Source organism: Sus scrofa, chromosome 2 (genome assembly GCF_054392235.1).
Source record: "Sus scrofa isolate SSC_HxYL_T2T_F1_AM1 chromosome 2, Sscrofa_HxYL_maternal_Yorkshire_Landrace_v2.0, whole genome shotgun sequence".
Classification (NCBI taxonomy): domain Eukaryota; kingdom Metazoa; phylum Chordata; class Mammalia; order Artiodactyla; family Suidae; genus Sus; species Sus scrofa.
Window position 1 is genome coordinate 42,147,281 of NC_139384.1, and position 17,772 is coordinate 42,165,052.

General features: G+C 35.9%; 1 protein-coding gene and 1 long non-coding RNA gene across 7 annotated transcripts in view; one reads left to right on the forward strand and one right to left on the reverse strand.

Annotated features, from left to right (window-relative positions):
• PRMT3 (protein arginine methyltransferase 3) overlaps positions 1–17,772 on the reverse strand; it is a 138,983-nt gene that overhangs the window by 111,746 nt on the left and 9,465 nt on the right. For 4 of the 6 annotated variants that reach the window (XR_014837186.1, XR_014837187.1, XM_085011748.1 and 1 more), the window contains 3 exons: positions 14,204–14,363; positions 12,456–12,600; positions 6,768–6,833 (listed from right to left, as the gene is read on the reverse strand). Coding sequence is in view for 4 of the 6 variants with exons in the window: in XM_085011748.1 (XP_084867874.1) it covers positions 6,768–6,833; positions 12,456–12,600; positions 14,204–14,363 (371 nt within the window). In the remaining 2 variants the exon portion in view is untranslated. The remainder of the gene's footprint in view (positions 1–6,767; positions 6,834–12,455; positions 12,601–14,203; positions 14,364–17,772) is intronic. The other 2 variants (XM_085011750.1, XM_085011749.1) reach the window with 1 other exon arrangement.
• On the forward strand, positions 6,970–14,903 carry LOC146405334 (uncharacterized). The gene is made up of 3 exons (XR_014837188.1): positions 6,970–9,592; positions 9,876–10,141; positions 10,447–14,903. It is a non-coding gene; the product is annotated as an uncharacterized LOC146405334 (long non-coding RNA).

The window sequence follows — 17,772 nt, forward strand, 5'->3', positions numbered from 1 at the left end:
TTAGGGCTCCTCTATTTCATTCACATTTCCTTCTTATACATTTCCAGTTTCATTAACATAGTTTTGTTTTGTTTTTTAAAGCCTTGGTTTCAATTTTACTTCAGATAGTTAACCAACTGTCCCAATGTGTTATTAAACAGTCTGTGTTTCTCCCACTGATGTGATGTGACTGCTATGCTCTGAATATTTATGTCCCCCCGAAATTCTTATACTGAAATCCTAACCTCAAGGTGACAGTATTAGAAGCTGGGACCTTTGAGAGGTGATGAGGTCACTGAGGGCAGATCAGGCACACAAAAATTTTAGCGAATGCTAAAGGCCCCTGTCTCAATCCATTTGGGCTGCTATAACAAAAATAGCATAAACTGAGTGGTTTATAAACAAGAGGAATTTGTTTCTCACAGTTCTGGAAGCTGGAAAGTCTAAGAGCAAGGCACAGATTGACTCTGGTGAGGGCCTGTCCTGTGGTTCATAGACAGGCCTTCTCACTGTGTCCTCACATGACACAGAAGAGGAAGGGATCTCTCTGGACAGCTATGTATATTTTGGTCTAGTTTTAGATTTTTATTCTGCTTCATTATTCCATATAATCTGTGCCAATAATTACTCTAATTATAGAAGCTTTGCAGAATTTTTTTCTGGCTAGTAAAGGTGGTTCACCCTCCTTGCAAAAGAAAAATTTTTTTAGGCCCATACCCATGGCATATGGAGATTCCCAGGCTAGGAGTCTAACCGGAGCTATAGCTGCCGGCCTAAGCCACAGCCACAGCCACCTCGGGATCCAAGCTGTGTCTGCGACCTATACCACAGCTCATGGCAATATTGGACCCTTAACCCACTGAGCGAGGCCAGGGATCAAACCCGCAACCTCATGGTTACTAGTCGGATTCATTTCCGCCGTGCCACAACAGGAACTCCTGCAAAATTGTTTTCACAGTGTTTCCGGACAATTTTGTATGTTTATTTTTCCACAAGAAGAAGAGAATCAGTTTTTTTTTTTTTTTTAAAGTCTTAGCATTTTTATGAGTATTGAACTAAAATGCTAATTTATGAAAACTGACGATTTTACTTTGAGTTTTCTATTCAGGAACATCGTATGACTTTTAATTTAAATCATCCATTATGTTCTTCAGGAGTTTTTTTTTTTTTTAATATTTTTCGTAAGACCAGCACATTAATTAAGTCTATTTTTACGCATTTTATTTTCTGTATTGTTTACTGTATGAGTCCATTGTGCTATATCTTGAATATACATAATTTACCAAAAATGACTTTAGAAGAGAGACTCTAAACAGCCTAATTTCTATTGAAGAAATAAGGTTGCCACAAGGCTACTACTCTGTGCCTCCTATCCTTTGCCCTCTAAGAAGGATGAGGCCCAGATGGCTTCATAGGGAGAATGTGACGCTTCCTGCACGTGTGCCTGAGTGAGTGAGTCAGCACATTTACTATACCCACTTCATACACGAGCAAGTTAAAAATTGTAAGATGAAATCTTCATAACACCACCGTAAAGAAAACTATTTTTTAAAGTTACAAATAACATACATTAACCACAACATCAAGAAAACACTATAATACAGAGCATACATATTTATAGTATAGCCATAGTATATGAATTTGAAATATTATGTGGCATAAGATGATGATAAAATCTAAAACCATATACAACACAACAGTAAGTGATAAGTTCCCAGTAACTTTAAAGGAAATAAGATCTTGCAAAATTAAAAAATTAAAAACAAAAGATCCACGTGGAATGTAGAAGTATGATAGCACAGGTTTGGCAATGGTATTTGGGAATACCAACAGTCAGGCACTGTTTCTGGAAAGGCAAGCCAGCAACACCAAAACCATCCAGGGAAGAACCTCTCTGATTCAGGGAGTCCACGACAAGGAATTTATCCTCTCTCCCATTTATAAAAAGATTTTTAAATATTTTATATTTTTATATGCAGCATTATTTCTAATATAAAAAAATTAAAATAACTTCTGACCAATTTGAAATTGGATTTTTGAGCCATTGAAACAATGTTAATAAGGAATTGTCTGAGAAAAACTGCTGAGTGAAAAAAGCTAAGTACAGAAGGGTAAGTATCAATTACTCCAATTAGAGTGTATATTCTTTTGTAAGACTATACATACACATACACATATAGTTTATATATATATACATATGTATATAGAGTTTATATATACAGAAACTCTTAATCCTTTCTGAAGAAAAGTGAGCTCCAGAGAAGGAAAGTAATAGATCCAGGATCATATAGCTGATAATCTGTAAAGCTAGCCCCCAAACATAGGTCAGCATGCTTTTTAAAGCTTGTATTTAAATCACATATTTTTTTGGCTGCCGCCACGGCATGCAAACACTCCCAGGCCAGGGACTGAATTCGCACCACAGCAGTGACTCGAGCCACAGCAGTAACATTCATGGATCCTTAACCCGCTAGTCCACCAGGGAACTCCTTAAATCTTATTTTTAATTGTATACTAATTATTTTTTACATCTAGCTCAGATTTAAGCAGTTGGGCAAATAAACTAAAACTTGATAGAATTAAGGACAGAGGTAAAATGATTATATTCACTTTTTTTTATAAAATGATGGAGGAATGTGATTCACTGTTTCTGAGAAAAAAAGAAAGTGAATCAATTTTAACTGTAGATAATAATCAAAAGCATTAAAAAAGGGACCTTACTGTGAAATTCTTCAATGAACTACAAACAGAAATTAATTTATGAGTGAGTGATAACATGATCATGCCACCCAAAGTTAAATTAAATCTGAGAAACCATATGGCCTCCACAGGAGCTTTGTGAATTAAAAACAATATTAAGAAAAGAATAAAGGAAAGGAAGCAAGAAGGGAGGGAGGGGGAGAGAAGAGAAGGGAGGGAGGAAGGAAAATACTTTTAATTATGAGCACCTTTTTGAAAAATAAATCTCTACCATTAACTAAAATAATGATATTTAGTGCTCTGATAAGAAATTTGTCTACCTAATGGAGATAAAAGTAAAGAAAAACAGTGGTACCACGATTTAGGAAAATATGTTATTTCATATGTTTTATTTATTTATTGGCCGCCCTGGGGCATGTGGAATTCCCAGGCTAGGGATCAGATCTGAGCTGCAGTTGAGACCTATGCAGCTGCAGCACTGCCAAATCCTTTAACCTGCTGTACCAGGCTAGGGACTGAACCCGAATCTTAAGTGCTACAGAGATGTTGCCAATCCCGTTGCACCACAGTAGGAACTCCTATTTCATACATTAAAAAAAAAAAAAAAGTATTTAAATAACTTTATGAAATGATAACATATCACGACACAGAAATCCTACGACCTATATATGATAAATAGTGTGAATTAAAATGTCACTATTGGGAGTTCCCACTGTGGCACAACCGGATCAGTGGCCACTTGGGAGCCTTGGTACGTGGGTTCGATCCCCAGTCCAGCCTAGTGGGTTAAGGATCTGGCATTGCTGCAGACATGCTTAGGTTGCAACTGCAGCTCGGATCTGATCCCTGGCCAGGGAACTTCATTTGCCTCTCGGAGGCCAAAAAAGAAAAAAAAAAGTCACTAATGAATCACCCTAATTACTTACTCATTCTATTTTAACATAATGCTATTCAAAGTGTAGTGGCACAGGGTTAAGGGCTCTAGTCTAGACCTAAAGCCTTCGGGTTTGTGGGGGGTTTTTTAGTTGCCTGTTTTAGGGCAAGTCACGTAACCTACTGGTTTTGAGTTTCCTCATGTGTAAAATGGAGATAAATATCTGCCATGCCTAGTTACAGACATCTGTATAATAACACTGGGACAAGATGTTTGAAATTAACCTATAAATAATCAAATGCTATTTAAATATATGGTAGTATATTTTCTAAATCTGTAGTCATAGTATAACGAAGTGTCCCAAATCATTTAAAAATATGAAAGCTCTAGATTATTTAATAGTTAATTAAGAAAATTATATGCTGAATATGCTTTAAAGAGTTAGAAATGGGTACACATAATATTTTACATTAGAATCTACTTTTGAGAAACAATAAATGCTAAGCAAAACTAATTACACATTGACAAATTACATGAAAATATTTTAGGTAAAGTACTAAGGAAAAATACTCCCAATTTATTAATAAGCCCTTTTCTGACTCTTGTAGATTTAATCTCTTCAATAAAAGCAGTAAGTGGAATACAAAATAATTAAACATTACATGTTTTCCGTGGTCACGTATTTTGTCCAAAAATGTATTACGTAATATTTCTATAATACTGTTACAAATAAAAAACTAAAAGGAGAAAGTGAATGCATACAGGTCTATGAACCTAGTAAGATGCACTTTACATACATAGAAATACTCATAATTACTTATTTTTCAATGATTAATCTTATGATTACTAATACTTGTGCCTCCTCAGTATTTTCTTATGTAATATAAGACAAAAGTCTATTCAGAAGCATACTGCCAAAGAAACTTAACTTACTTTTACTTAAATCCCTATAGCATTCATATCAAAAAGTATTATTATTATTTATTTCTCTTATCGACCATGTTTACCATGTTTTAAGAATAGTGGCTCAAGTAAATCAAGTTTATTTAAAATACAGAGAATGCTAGACATTCAATGTCATTCTCCTTTCTAGTTATTTTTTTTCTTAAAGCTTTCTCACTGTTATGATTTTTATTTGATGGAACGGACAGATTTAAAGGATCCTAAGGTATAATCAAAATAAACACCCAAGCTATTTAAAAAAAAAAACAAACAAAAAAACAAAAAAAATAAAGGAGGTCCTGTGGCAAAGTGGAAACGAATCCGACTAGGAACCATGAGGTTGTAGGTTCGATCCCTGGCCTAGCTCAGTGGGTTAAGGATCCAGCGTTGCCGTGAACTGTGGTGTATGTAGGTCGCAGACGAGGCTCGGATCCTGAGTTTCTGTGGCTCTGGCGTAGGCCAGTAGCTACGTCCCTGATTCAACCCCTAGCCTGGGAACCTCCATATGCTGCAGGTGTGGCCCTAAAAAAAACAAAAAAAAAAAACCAACAACAAAAAAAAAACCAACAAAAAAAAAGATGGTTCAAAAAAAGAAAACAATGTACTTGTATAACAACGAAAATCATAAAATTTTAGAGCCAGAAAGGTTTAAAAAATCATTTTACAGATGAGGCACACAGAGTTTCAACATTTGTCTAAAATTATTATACAGCTGGTTCTTGAGAAACCAGCATGACTAGTGATTCCCAGACCAGTACATGCTTAATTTCTATACACAACACATTAAAGAGAAAATAAAACAAAAATCTAGGCATAATCTAACTATAAATAAAAAGCAAAAATTTTTAATAGTAACATATTTGCTTCACTGGAAACAAAGTAGCTTTTTAGACAGATACTAGTATCTGTCTAAAAAAATTCTTAGCTTTCTGCCGCAATAACATGTAAAAGGCATACAAAAAAGCCAAGCACATTTTGATAAAAACACATTTGATAAAACACATTTGATAAAACACATTTGATAAAACAAATATTTGATAAATATTTGATAAATATTTGATAAAAATATTTGATAAAAACACATTTGATAAAACAAATATTTTAAAAATTAAATAATTTGTCTACAGTGGGAATTAGCAAAAACAAAGAAACATACACCATCATAAATCTCTCATGATAGGTAATGCTTTGGCCAAAAGATATCCGAGTACCATATAAGTTTTGCATGTCCAACACAGCTAAGTCGTAAGTGAAAGATTGCTCTTAGGTATGGAAAATGAAAAGCCAATCCATATGATATTCCAAACAATACAAAAATCAAGAAAAGAGATTTTTCAGCATATAATTGCTGTTTAGTCACTGCTTTGTACCATGTAAACCCCATGAAAAAACCTTAGAGAAGTATCTTTTAAAATGGAAGCCATAGGGGAATTATAAAAACCTGAAGTTACAAATATAAATGTTCTTAAAGGAGAAAAAGTGGGGGAAAATTCCTAAACAAAGGTATCTAAGTGGCAGAGATGATAATATACTTGACTAAATTAGTGGGCCAATTTTCAATAAGGAGGAACAAGCCAAAAACCTGAACTTAGGTAACCAGGCCAATGCAGAGAAGGAGGGAAGGAGAAAGAGATGAAGAAAAAATGGAAAAATTCACAAGGGAGAAAAAAACAAATGACACAAATTTTAAACACACACACACACACACACACACACACACACACACACACACACACACACAGTGAAAGATCACCTTTGAAATAACCTGAGGCAATATTAACACAGAAACTATCTCACAAAGGGGTAAATAAATGAGGTCTTAAAAGAAAGCACATAAATTTTACTTTACAATATTTGACCCTACTTACAATAGTGACTTCTCAAAATTATTAATTTTTAACTAGTTAACATAAACTAAAATAATAATTAAAAGTGCTCTAGTATAGGGCTTATCCTATCCATTTGCTATTAACAGGAATCATAGTAAATCAAAAATATGGTTTCAGCAAAATTACCTGGATAAGCCAAGTTTAAGTAAGCCATGTCACTGTAATTAATGAATTTCATTTTTTTAAGAAAGAGTATATTGAATGTCAGCACCAATCAGCATTTGTTACCAGTATTCCACACCACAGAGCAGCAGCATCAAAATCTTCAAAGAAATAAAGCCAGCGTACCTGAAATCACCTGCTATCACAATGATGACCTAAGAGAGGTTTCTGCTGCCCAAGGTGCATGTGAAATGTACAGTTCTGTAGCCTATGCTACTCACCTTGTCTTTGAAGATATGTGCATTTTGATATATAAAATCTCGGTAACTTTCTGTTCGTACTTTGTCCTAGGGTAGAGAGAGGAGAACATTTTGTTTACAGGATAGTTTGAACAAAGAAAAATTTTTAAGGAAGATATTGGCTAATTTATCACACAAAGCTAGTTTCCAGAGCTACTCTTTGCCTGGAAAACCATGCTTAATCTTTTTTTTTTTTTTTCCCTAAAAGGAAATAACAAAGAACAGAAATAGCACCAACAAAGAAAACATTTAAGAACATCACTGAAAGTCAAGTAAGATCTAAATTCTTGAAAAGTACATATTTTCGTCTTGACGTGCATCATCATTATAAGACTTCAAGGAATAATCAATGCTAATAAAAGATGTACATGGTATTTTCCTCCTTTAAATAAGGCCTAGAATCTAGAGTCTGATTCCCTGCAGTAGAACTATGTTAAAATGAGAGAAAAAAATCAAAATGGCTAAGTGTAATAGTTACATGTGAAAAATGAAGCTAAACTGAGTACAGTTTTCTAAGAAAGTCATTCATCAGCACCTATCTGATTTATAATCCTGTTTTGTTTCTAGAAATGTCTGTAGTAGGAAATGATGCTTAAAAGCCTGTGAGTCTAGAAGTAAATCATCTGAGCCCTGCAGCCCACACTATGAGACTTCTCCACTCTGGAGTCTCACATGATCTGTGACCAAGGCAGGCACTGAATGTTAAACATTTATGTTGGTTCATGAACAGAGCTGACTCCCTTTTAAATTACCTTAGCTGAGACACATACAGACAGCAAACTAAGCAGTAGGGGCATTGCTGCCAAGAGAGTAAAATGAATACGATATGATATAAAAATACTTCAGACTGGGAATTCTAGTTTTGGGTTTCATACTAGGAAAAAGCATATAGTTATACCAAACACTACAATATAAAAATTTATACATTTCATAACTCCACAAAAAAATTTTTTGTGGCAAATACTGGGATCAAAAAAACAATACAGGTCTTTCCACCATGGCTCAATGGAAACAAATGTGACTAACATCCATGAGGACACAGGTTCGATCCCAGGCCTCACTCAGTGGGTTAAGGATCTGGCATTGCCATGAGCTGTGGTGTAGGCAGCAGATGTGGCCCGGATGTGGCACTGCTGTGGCTGTGGTGTAGGCTGACAGCTGTAGCTCCAATTTAACCCCTAGCTGGAGAACCTCCATACGCCGTGGGTGCAGTCCTAAAAAAAGAAAAAAAAAAAAAAAAATACAAAGGAGGTTTTAAATTAAAAGCCAAATTTTTTAAATTACTGGATCTAAAAAGGGGAATTCCATAATAGACTCCATGTTTTCTGATGTAATTATTTCTAATTGGTTTACAAACAAAACTTTAAATCAAATTTATTAAATCTTTTCCTGAATATTATTTTAAGATTATTTTTAGATTTATGAGACTCTAAATGAATTTAACATGCTATCAACTAATTAATTTTAAAATTGTCTCTTAAATATCATTTCATACATTTTTACTATTTTTATTTTATACTCTTCTTACACTACAACCAGTGATTTTTGCTGACACAACAAAACCTACAAAATGTGAACATTATTAGTCAGGAAGGCAGTCAGTTGAAAAGCTCTCACCACCAATTACACTCCTTCACCACTGCTCTAACTTTATCAGCAGGCTCTCAAGTCCTGTCCTGAGTCCACACACTGCTGCTCAGCTCACCTACAATCCTTCATCCAGGCTCTTCCTACACGACTGTTTTCACTCAGATGCTCAGCCTGGTGTGATGAAATTCAAAGTATACTAAATACAGTGCCTGGTACATAACAGAGCTTCAATTTAATACGTGAATTTTTCCAAGGAAAATCCACTAAACATGAAAATCCAAGCAAATCAAAGACAGCCCTCAAATCATTTCTAAAAATTTATTCTAACAAGACTAACTCTTCAATATAAAATAAGGTAATGAGCAGTAATAAAATTATCATTTGCTTAACTAACCTATTAAAACTGGCGCAGTGGTTAACGAATCCGACTAGGAACCATGAGGTTGCGGGTTCGGTCCCTGCCCTTGCTCAGAGCGTTAAGGATCCGGCGTTGCCGTGGGCTGTGGTGTAGGTCACAGACGTGGCTGGGATCCAGCGTTGCTGTGGCTCTGGCGTAGGCCGGTAGCTACAGCTCCGATTAGACCCCTAGCCTGGGAACCTCCACATGCCGCAGGAGCTGCCCAAGAAATGGCAAAAAGACACACGCACAAAAAAAAAAACCCCTCAAAGGAAGAATAAAATTAGAAGTCCAATATTAAGAAAGAAGATAATCTTATTTTCAGACTACTACAGCGTAATGGAATTATTCCTATTAATTTTATTTATTTTTTTATTACTCAATGAATTTATTACATATATAGTTGTACAATGATTATCACAATCCAATTTTATAGGATTTCCATCTATTCTTACTAATTTTTAAAAATATTAAGTATGAGACTAAGGACAACAGAAAAATCACATACTACGGATTTTACCTACATAAGTAACAGTATGTTTTAAGAGCACAAGCTCATGAAGGTGGACAAAACACAAGTCAGCAGCAGATCTGATGCAAATGCAGTAAAGAGGAACTATTTAACGGTACTATAAACTGTGATAAACAATTGTTCACCAGGATGAACAATGTTTTTCTTAAGGAAAAAAAAAGGAAGGAAGAGTGGTGCACCTCAGGTTTATAACATTAGCAACAGTGCCATGAACCTCTGAAGTGTTAAAGGACTTTGAAAGTTCATGTAGCCATTTCACTGTCAACTGCATTTCTGAAATTCAAAAAAGTTATCTTTTTTTTTTTTTTTTTAATGTCTTTTTGCCATTTCTTGGGCCACTCCCGTGGCACATGGAGGTTCCCAGGCTAGGGGTCTAATCGGAGCTGTAGCCACCAGCCTATGCCAGAGCCACAGCAACGCAGGATCCGAGCCGCGTCTGCAACCTGCACCACAGCTCACGGCCACGCGGGACCGTTAACCCACTGAGCAAGGGCAGGGACCGAACCCGCAACCTCATGGTTCCTAGTCGGATTCGTTAACCACTGCGCCACGACGGGAACTCCCAAAAAAGTTATCTTTACCCTGACTCCTGAAAATAAGATTAGAAACTAACTTTATTTATAATTATAATCACAATGTATGCCAAAATAGTGTCATTAAAATATGTGAGATCAAGCAACAACAACAAAATAATCCAAATAATATTCTTATAAAAGCAAGGCCAAATCTAAGCATAAAAATAAGTACTGTATGTATGGCTTCTCAATTTTATTTATAAAGGTCAGGTGAGACTCTGGTAGTAACATAACTATGAACAAATTATGTCTGCTAAGAATTGTTTTGATAGGCGTTCCCGTCATGGTGCAGTGGTTAACGAATCCGACTAGGAACCATGAGGTTGCGGGTTCGGTCCCTGCCCTTGCTCAGTGGGTTAATGATCCGGCGTGGCCGTGAGCTGTAGTGTAGGTTGCAGATGCGGCTCGGATCCCGAGTTGTTGTGGCTCTGGCGTAGGCTGGTGGCTACAGCTCCAATTCGACCCCTAGCCTGGGAATGTCCATATGCCGCGGGAGCGGCCCAAGAAATAGCAACAACAACAACAACCACAACAACAACAACAAAAAAAGACAAAAAAAAAAAAAAGAATTGTTTTGATAATAAATAGAATATTATTTGATACAAGGTGCATTTCCTATTCATCCATACTAGATAACTTAGCAAAATATACAATGGACCAATATGTCTTTTTGAATGAAAGATATATATATTTCCTATGAAGACTTCATCAAGTCATCACCGATATTATATACTGTATAACAACGAAGGGGAACTAGGCATGGAAAATTATAGTAATATGGTTTCTTTGTGTCTGTGTCTTTGTAGGGCCACACCTGCAGCATATAGAAGTTCCCAGGCTAGGGGTTGAATCGGAGCTGTTGCTGCCAGCCTATGCCACAGCCACAGCAACACCAGATCCAAGCCGTGTCTGCAACCTATACCACAGCTCACGGCAACGCGGGATCCTTAACCCACTGTGCGAGGCCAGGAACTGAACCTGCGTCCTCATGGATGCTAATCAGGTTCATTACCACTGAGCCACAACGGGAGCTCCAGTAATAAGGATTCTTAAGTGACTCTAAAAGTGCAAGACAACATTGGAAACTTCAGGCTGGAACTTCTTAAATATATATGTACATCAAAAGGACTTTAAGATACTTGATCAGGTGTGAAGATCCCTTAGTTATTGATACAGAGTTACAAGGGTCGTCTAGGACAGAGATTTGGAATTAAGACTAAACTGGATTTCCCTGATGACTGCACTGAGAACACTCTGATATACTATCTTCTAGGAGTCTCAGTAACCTTATCTGTCTGAAAAACCCAATACAATTTCCTCATCAAAAGCATTAAAGGTTCACGGCATTTAAATTGATGGGATGATTTAAAATGGCAAATATGGACTGAGATTAACTCCTTTAAAGAAAATATTCTAGACACAATAAATTTAATTTTAACAAAGAAAATGTAGCATGTCAATTTCTTTTAAACAATTCACTCTGGACTTAAAACAATTTATTACTTATAAGTGTTACTTGTAATGCTATTCTGTAACCCAAGTGACAAGAAGCACAACTACGACATATCATGAATAAAGAAATGACATGACATTGCTTTAAAAAACACCAAGTAATTACAATTACTCTTAATTAGCAAACCTCCACTCTGTGATCCTGCACAACTGACTCAACAAAATATATACATGTTAGTAAATATCTCTGGTTATTTTAAATGCACATGTTTCAGGGAACACAGTCTTGGGGCTTCTAGAAAATAAAACAATCACTGGGGAAGGATTCAGAAAGGATTTTTTTTGTTTGTTGGTTTTAAGAAAAAAAACTAGTGACATCAAAAATTCAGGGATAAACATCTGAAATTTTCAATAATTTCTACACTCCTACATTTGTTTTATTCTAGCTAGATATTTTCAGTTTTACTGAATTAAAAAAGTACATTTTGCTATTTTATAATCTATAATATAATACATGGTAAAATGTATATATTATACCAGTATAGCTAGAAATCTACTTACCATTTCTATGGGCATTACCATTATAAAAATTAAACCAATTGAATTCAAATATCCAATTTGACTAATTTAGGAAATTTTTTTACATATCAATGATTTCAAATGTAAAAAAGTTATGCCATAATAACTGTGAGATTTATAATAAACTTTTACCAAAGACTTATTACTTGCCCAAACTACAGTCAGTATTACTAATTAAAACATTAAGATTAGTCATTTCCTTCACACATTAAAAGGCAATCATATAACGGTTCCTATTTAAAAGTTGCTCTTGAGAAGACTAAAACCATCAGCGGTTTTTTCCAATGTCCTATTTCAAGCAAAAGTCATCTTACAATAAAAATTAATAATGATCTTAAAGAGAATTTACAGTGATTCTGACACCTCTATAATCTTTTCAACATAAGATGAGCTATCAAGCACCAAAGAGATTTAAAAAGTATTTCTCAAAAAAACAAAAACAAAACCCCCAAAAGCAGTTTTCCCACAGCATATATATTAGGAACCTGTTTTATTCTATTTTTCCTTTGGTATGGGTTTGGGGTACATTTGTGCTCTTTTCTAACCTTTAGCATTTCTTCATGTATCCCATAATGCCCGTATGAGCTGAAATAAACACCATCCTCATCCTCCTGGAGGTCTGCAATGGCAGTAGTAGATGACGAGCAGGGTCTGACATCTGCGTTCATCACAAAATCCTGAGCAAATTGTCTGTAATCAATTTGAAATACACCCTTGAGACAAGTTTATTGGACCGTGAAAAAAGGAAAGGCTAGAGGTTGAGGAAGAAGAAGGGGGAGGGAGTGGATTGTGGAGTGTGATGAGCCTTCTAAATCACCTTCTATCTTCAGCAACGCAAAGCGCCGCCTGCTGGATCTTAAGCAAGGACATATTCAAGCCCAGTTCTATAAATCACTGCCAACTGCAGGTTACAGCTGTTTATACCATTCAACTGAACAAAATAAGCACATTATCTCCCTTCAACTCTGTTATTTCTATTGTTCCAAAATCTTACTTTAGCAGGTGAACCAACACGTCATATTCCAATACTAATAATATTTTTTAAAATCATATTATCTTATGGAAGGGTTACATAAGCAGAAAGCAGACCCAAACTGAGAATTATTTACACATACCAACACTATCCACTCACACTCTAAAACTCAATTCCCTCTCTAATCACAACACATCAAGAATCTATAAGGTACACATGAGGGAGAAGTGTAAAGAGGCAGATAACAGAGCTGTTGGCTCCTACATTACCCAACATAAAATCTCAGAAAAAGGGAGGGGAAACTATAATCAGCTAAACTACTTTTCCTGCTGGACACTGTGGCAAACCATCAAGTGGGTACTCAGGCAACAGCAACGAATTTACAAATCTAATAAGTTAAGCCAGAGGTATATACACTTGGTGGTAATGCAGAATCTCCCAGATCCTACCTATCCCAGACTTCCTGAATCAGAATCTATAGTGGAACAAGATACCCAAGTGATCCATTTGCACATTAAACTCTGACAAGTACTAAGCCAGTAGAACGCTAATTTACTCAGTGGAGAAAACCATCCCATGTTGCTGGTTTTCTGATTACATACTACATCAAAATTATATTTTGATATATTTTTGTAAAAGTTTCAACCCTGTATTTTCTCCAAGCCTAAAAAATATTAATACCTACACTTAAGCCCAGGAGAGGAAAAGCAAAATGGAGAAATCTATTCGCAGCAAGGTAATTCAAAGGCAGGCAATATCAAGGAACAAAAAGCACTCAAGAGGAAAACACTCCCCAGAACAATTACCCTTAGTACAAAAGTAATTATAAAGAAGTATATGAGAAAAATGTTAAACTACAGAATTACATGTTAATCAACTATATCCACAACATATAAAAAACACTGCATATCTTTAATATTAGTAAAAAATTAAATATCTAAATTGGGCTTTCCAGCATACGAATTGTTTTAACCATATTCTACCTTTTTATGAATTGAATAATTTCAGGGATCTAAACAATTAATTTTTGGAGTTCCCATTGTGGCACAGCAGAAACAAATCCGACTAGGAACCTTGAGGTTACAGGTTCGATCCCTGGCCTCAATCAGTGGGTTAAGGATCCAGAGCTGCTGTGAGCTGTGGTGTAGACTGCAGACTTGGCTTGGATCTGGTGTTGCTATGGCTGTGGTGTAGGCCGGCAGCTACAGCTCTGATTCAGCCCCTGGGCTGGGAACCTCCATATGTCGTGGGTGCAGACCTAAAAAAAAAACCAACAAAAAAACAAAAAAAACCCAATTTTCTATAATATTGATAAATTACTTCATTCTTTGCAGATCCTCACGTGCTCCAGCTAACGCAGCTTCAGCAGACAGTGCCCTGGCTTCCATATGTTTCAACTTTTCAACAACAGATGTATTTTCACCGAGTCCATTGGGATACGAGAAAGGGACTGATACTGGTTCATAAAGATCTTCTACATCTAAGTAAACAAATGAACATTATTATCAAGCCATCTTGTAACAACGAAGCACATATAAATGTGTTAGGAATAAATATATACGAAGTGCCTATTATGTGGCCAACTGAGAAAAATTAGTACAAGTACTTTCAATTAAATATTTAATATCCAAACTGTTTCAATTCAAATTTAAAGAGCATGCTGTTAGTCTAAGGTCTTTCACTAGTCGGCTAAAATGAACACATGGATAAGCATTAATTCTACTGAACCAAACCTAGGAAGAAACAAAAAAATAGACAGAAAAAACTCTGATATTTATGGACCATCATGTATTTTTCAAGTTCATGCACTACATTTCATCTTCAAAACAAACCTAAAATATGAAGTATTTATTCCTATCTTAAAGCACAGGAAAAATAAGCTTCAGAGAAACTGACCAGCCCCAAGTCACAGAGCCATTTAATGAAGGAACTAAGATTCAAACCCATGCCTGCCTTCCTGGCCCATGATCTTGACACCATACAAGGTCACCTTCAGCCTCTAGGTCCTTACCTGCAGAATAACAGGTATTACATTTAGATACTCTTTAAGGACAGGCTGTAGGTGAAGAATTCTACACATTTAATAACTTTTTCATTCTGGGTAAGGTGGCATGCAATCTACACACCATGTTACTGCTGAAATTACTAACATCCTAATTCCTAATATTATTTAAAATTCTTGACTTAAATTTAACTTCACTATATATAAATCATTAACTTCTGCTATGGAATAACTCTGCAAAGAGGTTACTACACAGAGCTAGTGAGTTTTACAAAATCCCAGGGTTCACTGAGCAGTCTCATTAACTTTCAGAACAACTTAAAGCAATATAAACAAGGCAGATATTACACTGTTTCCTAAGTACAGCACTGAGGAAAACTGGACTTTTTTTTCCTATTCAGTTTATAGTTGCAATACTTCTTTGGAGTTGGGACAAAATAACTAGGCTTGATGAATACATGATACCATTATAACTTAGAGACTAGAGCCTAAATTGAACTTGTTATAAAAGCGATGCACGTGCCACTAATCTCTAGTCAGTCTGGCAGAATACTGATTCATTGTTTTAAAAAAAACTTACAGATTCGGCCACTATTTAATTTACCAAAAATTAATGAGAGCAACAAAATATCACCAAACTATTAAAGGACGGTGTACCAATTTTTTTACTTTCTGCTACAAATCTCATTGTGTATCCTGTCTTCAAAATTTCTTCAAACTGTTTGCAAACCACCTTGTTAATTTAAGTTATGGATTAGAACTGAACAAAAAAATTGGTTTCTCTATTTTGCTTTCTACTACAAGAGATGTTAGCCAGAATAAAAGCTTTTAGCATTAATAATACAATTGTTGGAGGCCCTGTTGTGGCTCAGCAGAAACAAATCTGACTAGCATTCATGAGGACACAGGTTCCATCCCTGCCCTCACTTAGTGGGTTAAGGATCCAGCGATGCCGTGAGCTACGGTGTAGATTGCAGACACGGCTCAGATCTGGCATTGCTGGGCTATGGTGTAAGTCAGCAGCTGCAGCTCTGATTCAACCCCTAGCCTGGGAACCTTCATATGCTGTGGGTGCAGCCCTAAAAAAAAGACAAAATAATAATAACAATAATACAATTGTCCCTTGGTATCTGTGGGGGATTAGTTCCAGGACCCCCTCCAGATACCAAAATCCACAGATGTTCAAGTCCCTATATAAGATGGCACAGTATTTACATAAAACACTTTAAACCATCTTTAGATTCCTTTTAATACCTAATACAATGTTACATAAATAGTTGTAAATACAATGTAAATAGATGCCAGTGAGGAGCAAATTTGAGTTTTGCTTTTTGGAATTTTCTGGACTTTTTTTCCCCTGAATATTTCTGACCCAAGGTTGGCTGAATCCAAGATTCAGAACTCCCAGACAAGGAAGACCAACTAGATATGGATAATCATATACTAAAGGTTAAGTGTACAGCTTTAAAAAGGAGAAAAGATTCAGTAAATATTAAGATTCATAACTGTAATATATTAAAACAGTCCAATTCAAAGTCCTAAACCATATTCAGGAAGATGAATTTCCATATCTACATTCTGTCTCAGGAGGTTCAAATCACCTGGATATTTCATTTTGGCAGCTGAGAACTACCATAAAAGACGGTCCATTTATCAGAAAGACATAATTATAAATGAGAATAAAACCTCACAAAAGAGCTTCAAAATACATGAAGCAAAAGCTGATAGAAAAAAAGGCAAAAACAGACAATCGTCTATTCAGAGATTTAAACACATCCCTATCAATAACGAACAGAGCTAGAATTTTAAAAATCCAAAAAGACATAAAAGATCTGAGCAAAATATTCGGCACCATGGACTAATTATTTATAGACTACTGCATCCACTAACTGCATCTTGACACTTTTGAAGAATACGAGTCTGTCATTCTGTAGAAGGTCCCCCTACCTGGGTTTGTCTGATGATTCTTCATTCTTGGAATGAGATTACACATTTTTGGCAAGAAAAGCAGAGAAATAATGCTGTCTCCTCAGAACATAAGACCAAGGGGTTCATGGTGCCGATATGCTTTATTACCAGTGATGCTAACCTTCATCACTTGGTTGTGGTGTCTGCTTGATTTTTCCACTCAAAGGTTAGCGTAAAATTTCTTGGGGGAGATACTCTGAACTACGCAAATCCTATTTCGCCCACCCAAGTTTTTGTTCACCAATCTTAGAATCCACTGGTGGTTCTCTCCTGCAAGTTATTAGCGTGGTGCTTGCCTAATGCCGACCTTCTGTTTCTCTCTTCCCTTCCACATTTGTTAGTAGGAATTCTGTCAAAGTGGAGCCAGTCCTTCCCAATTTATTTATTTATTTATTTATGCCAGTATGAACTCATGGATATTTATTTTATCCTATGGGTTAAAACCCAATACTATCATTGTCTGTGTCGCTGAAATTCTCCTAGCTTTGGCCATTAGGAGCTCCTTGAGGTTGGTTCCTCTGTTCTTTAGGGAAGTCCCCTCTTCCCCCAATTTTTCTTAAGTACGTCCTTATTTTCCACAACAAAAGATCTCAGACTTATCTTTTACTTCCCCTGCCCCACCATGGAATCAATCACCTAAGAAGCCTTGGTTCCTTTTATTAATAAAGGACTAATAAAGGATTATAAATCAAGATCTGGCACGAGGTACACTCAGTGCTATTGGGGTTTTTCTAGGCCCTTTCAGCAGAGCTAGGAAATCTATGTATTACACTAACCCAAATATGCACACACATCTGTATTTCTGCATCTATCTGTCTATATAAGAACAAAAGGTGAATTTATATTAATACTTATGACTCCACTCTATCACCATAAGACTCATTTCACCCTTCATTTCCTTATCTGAAGCCTCCTACTC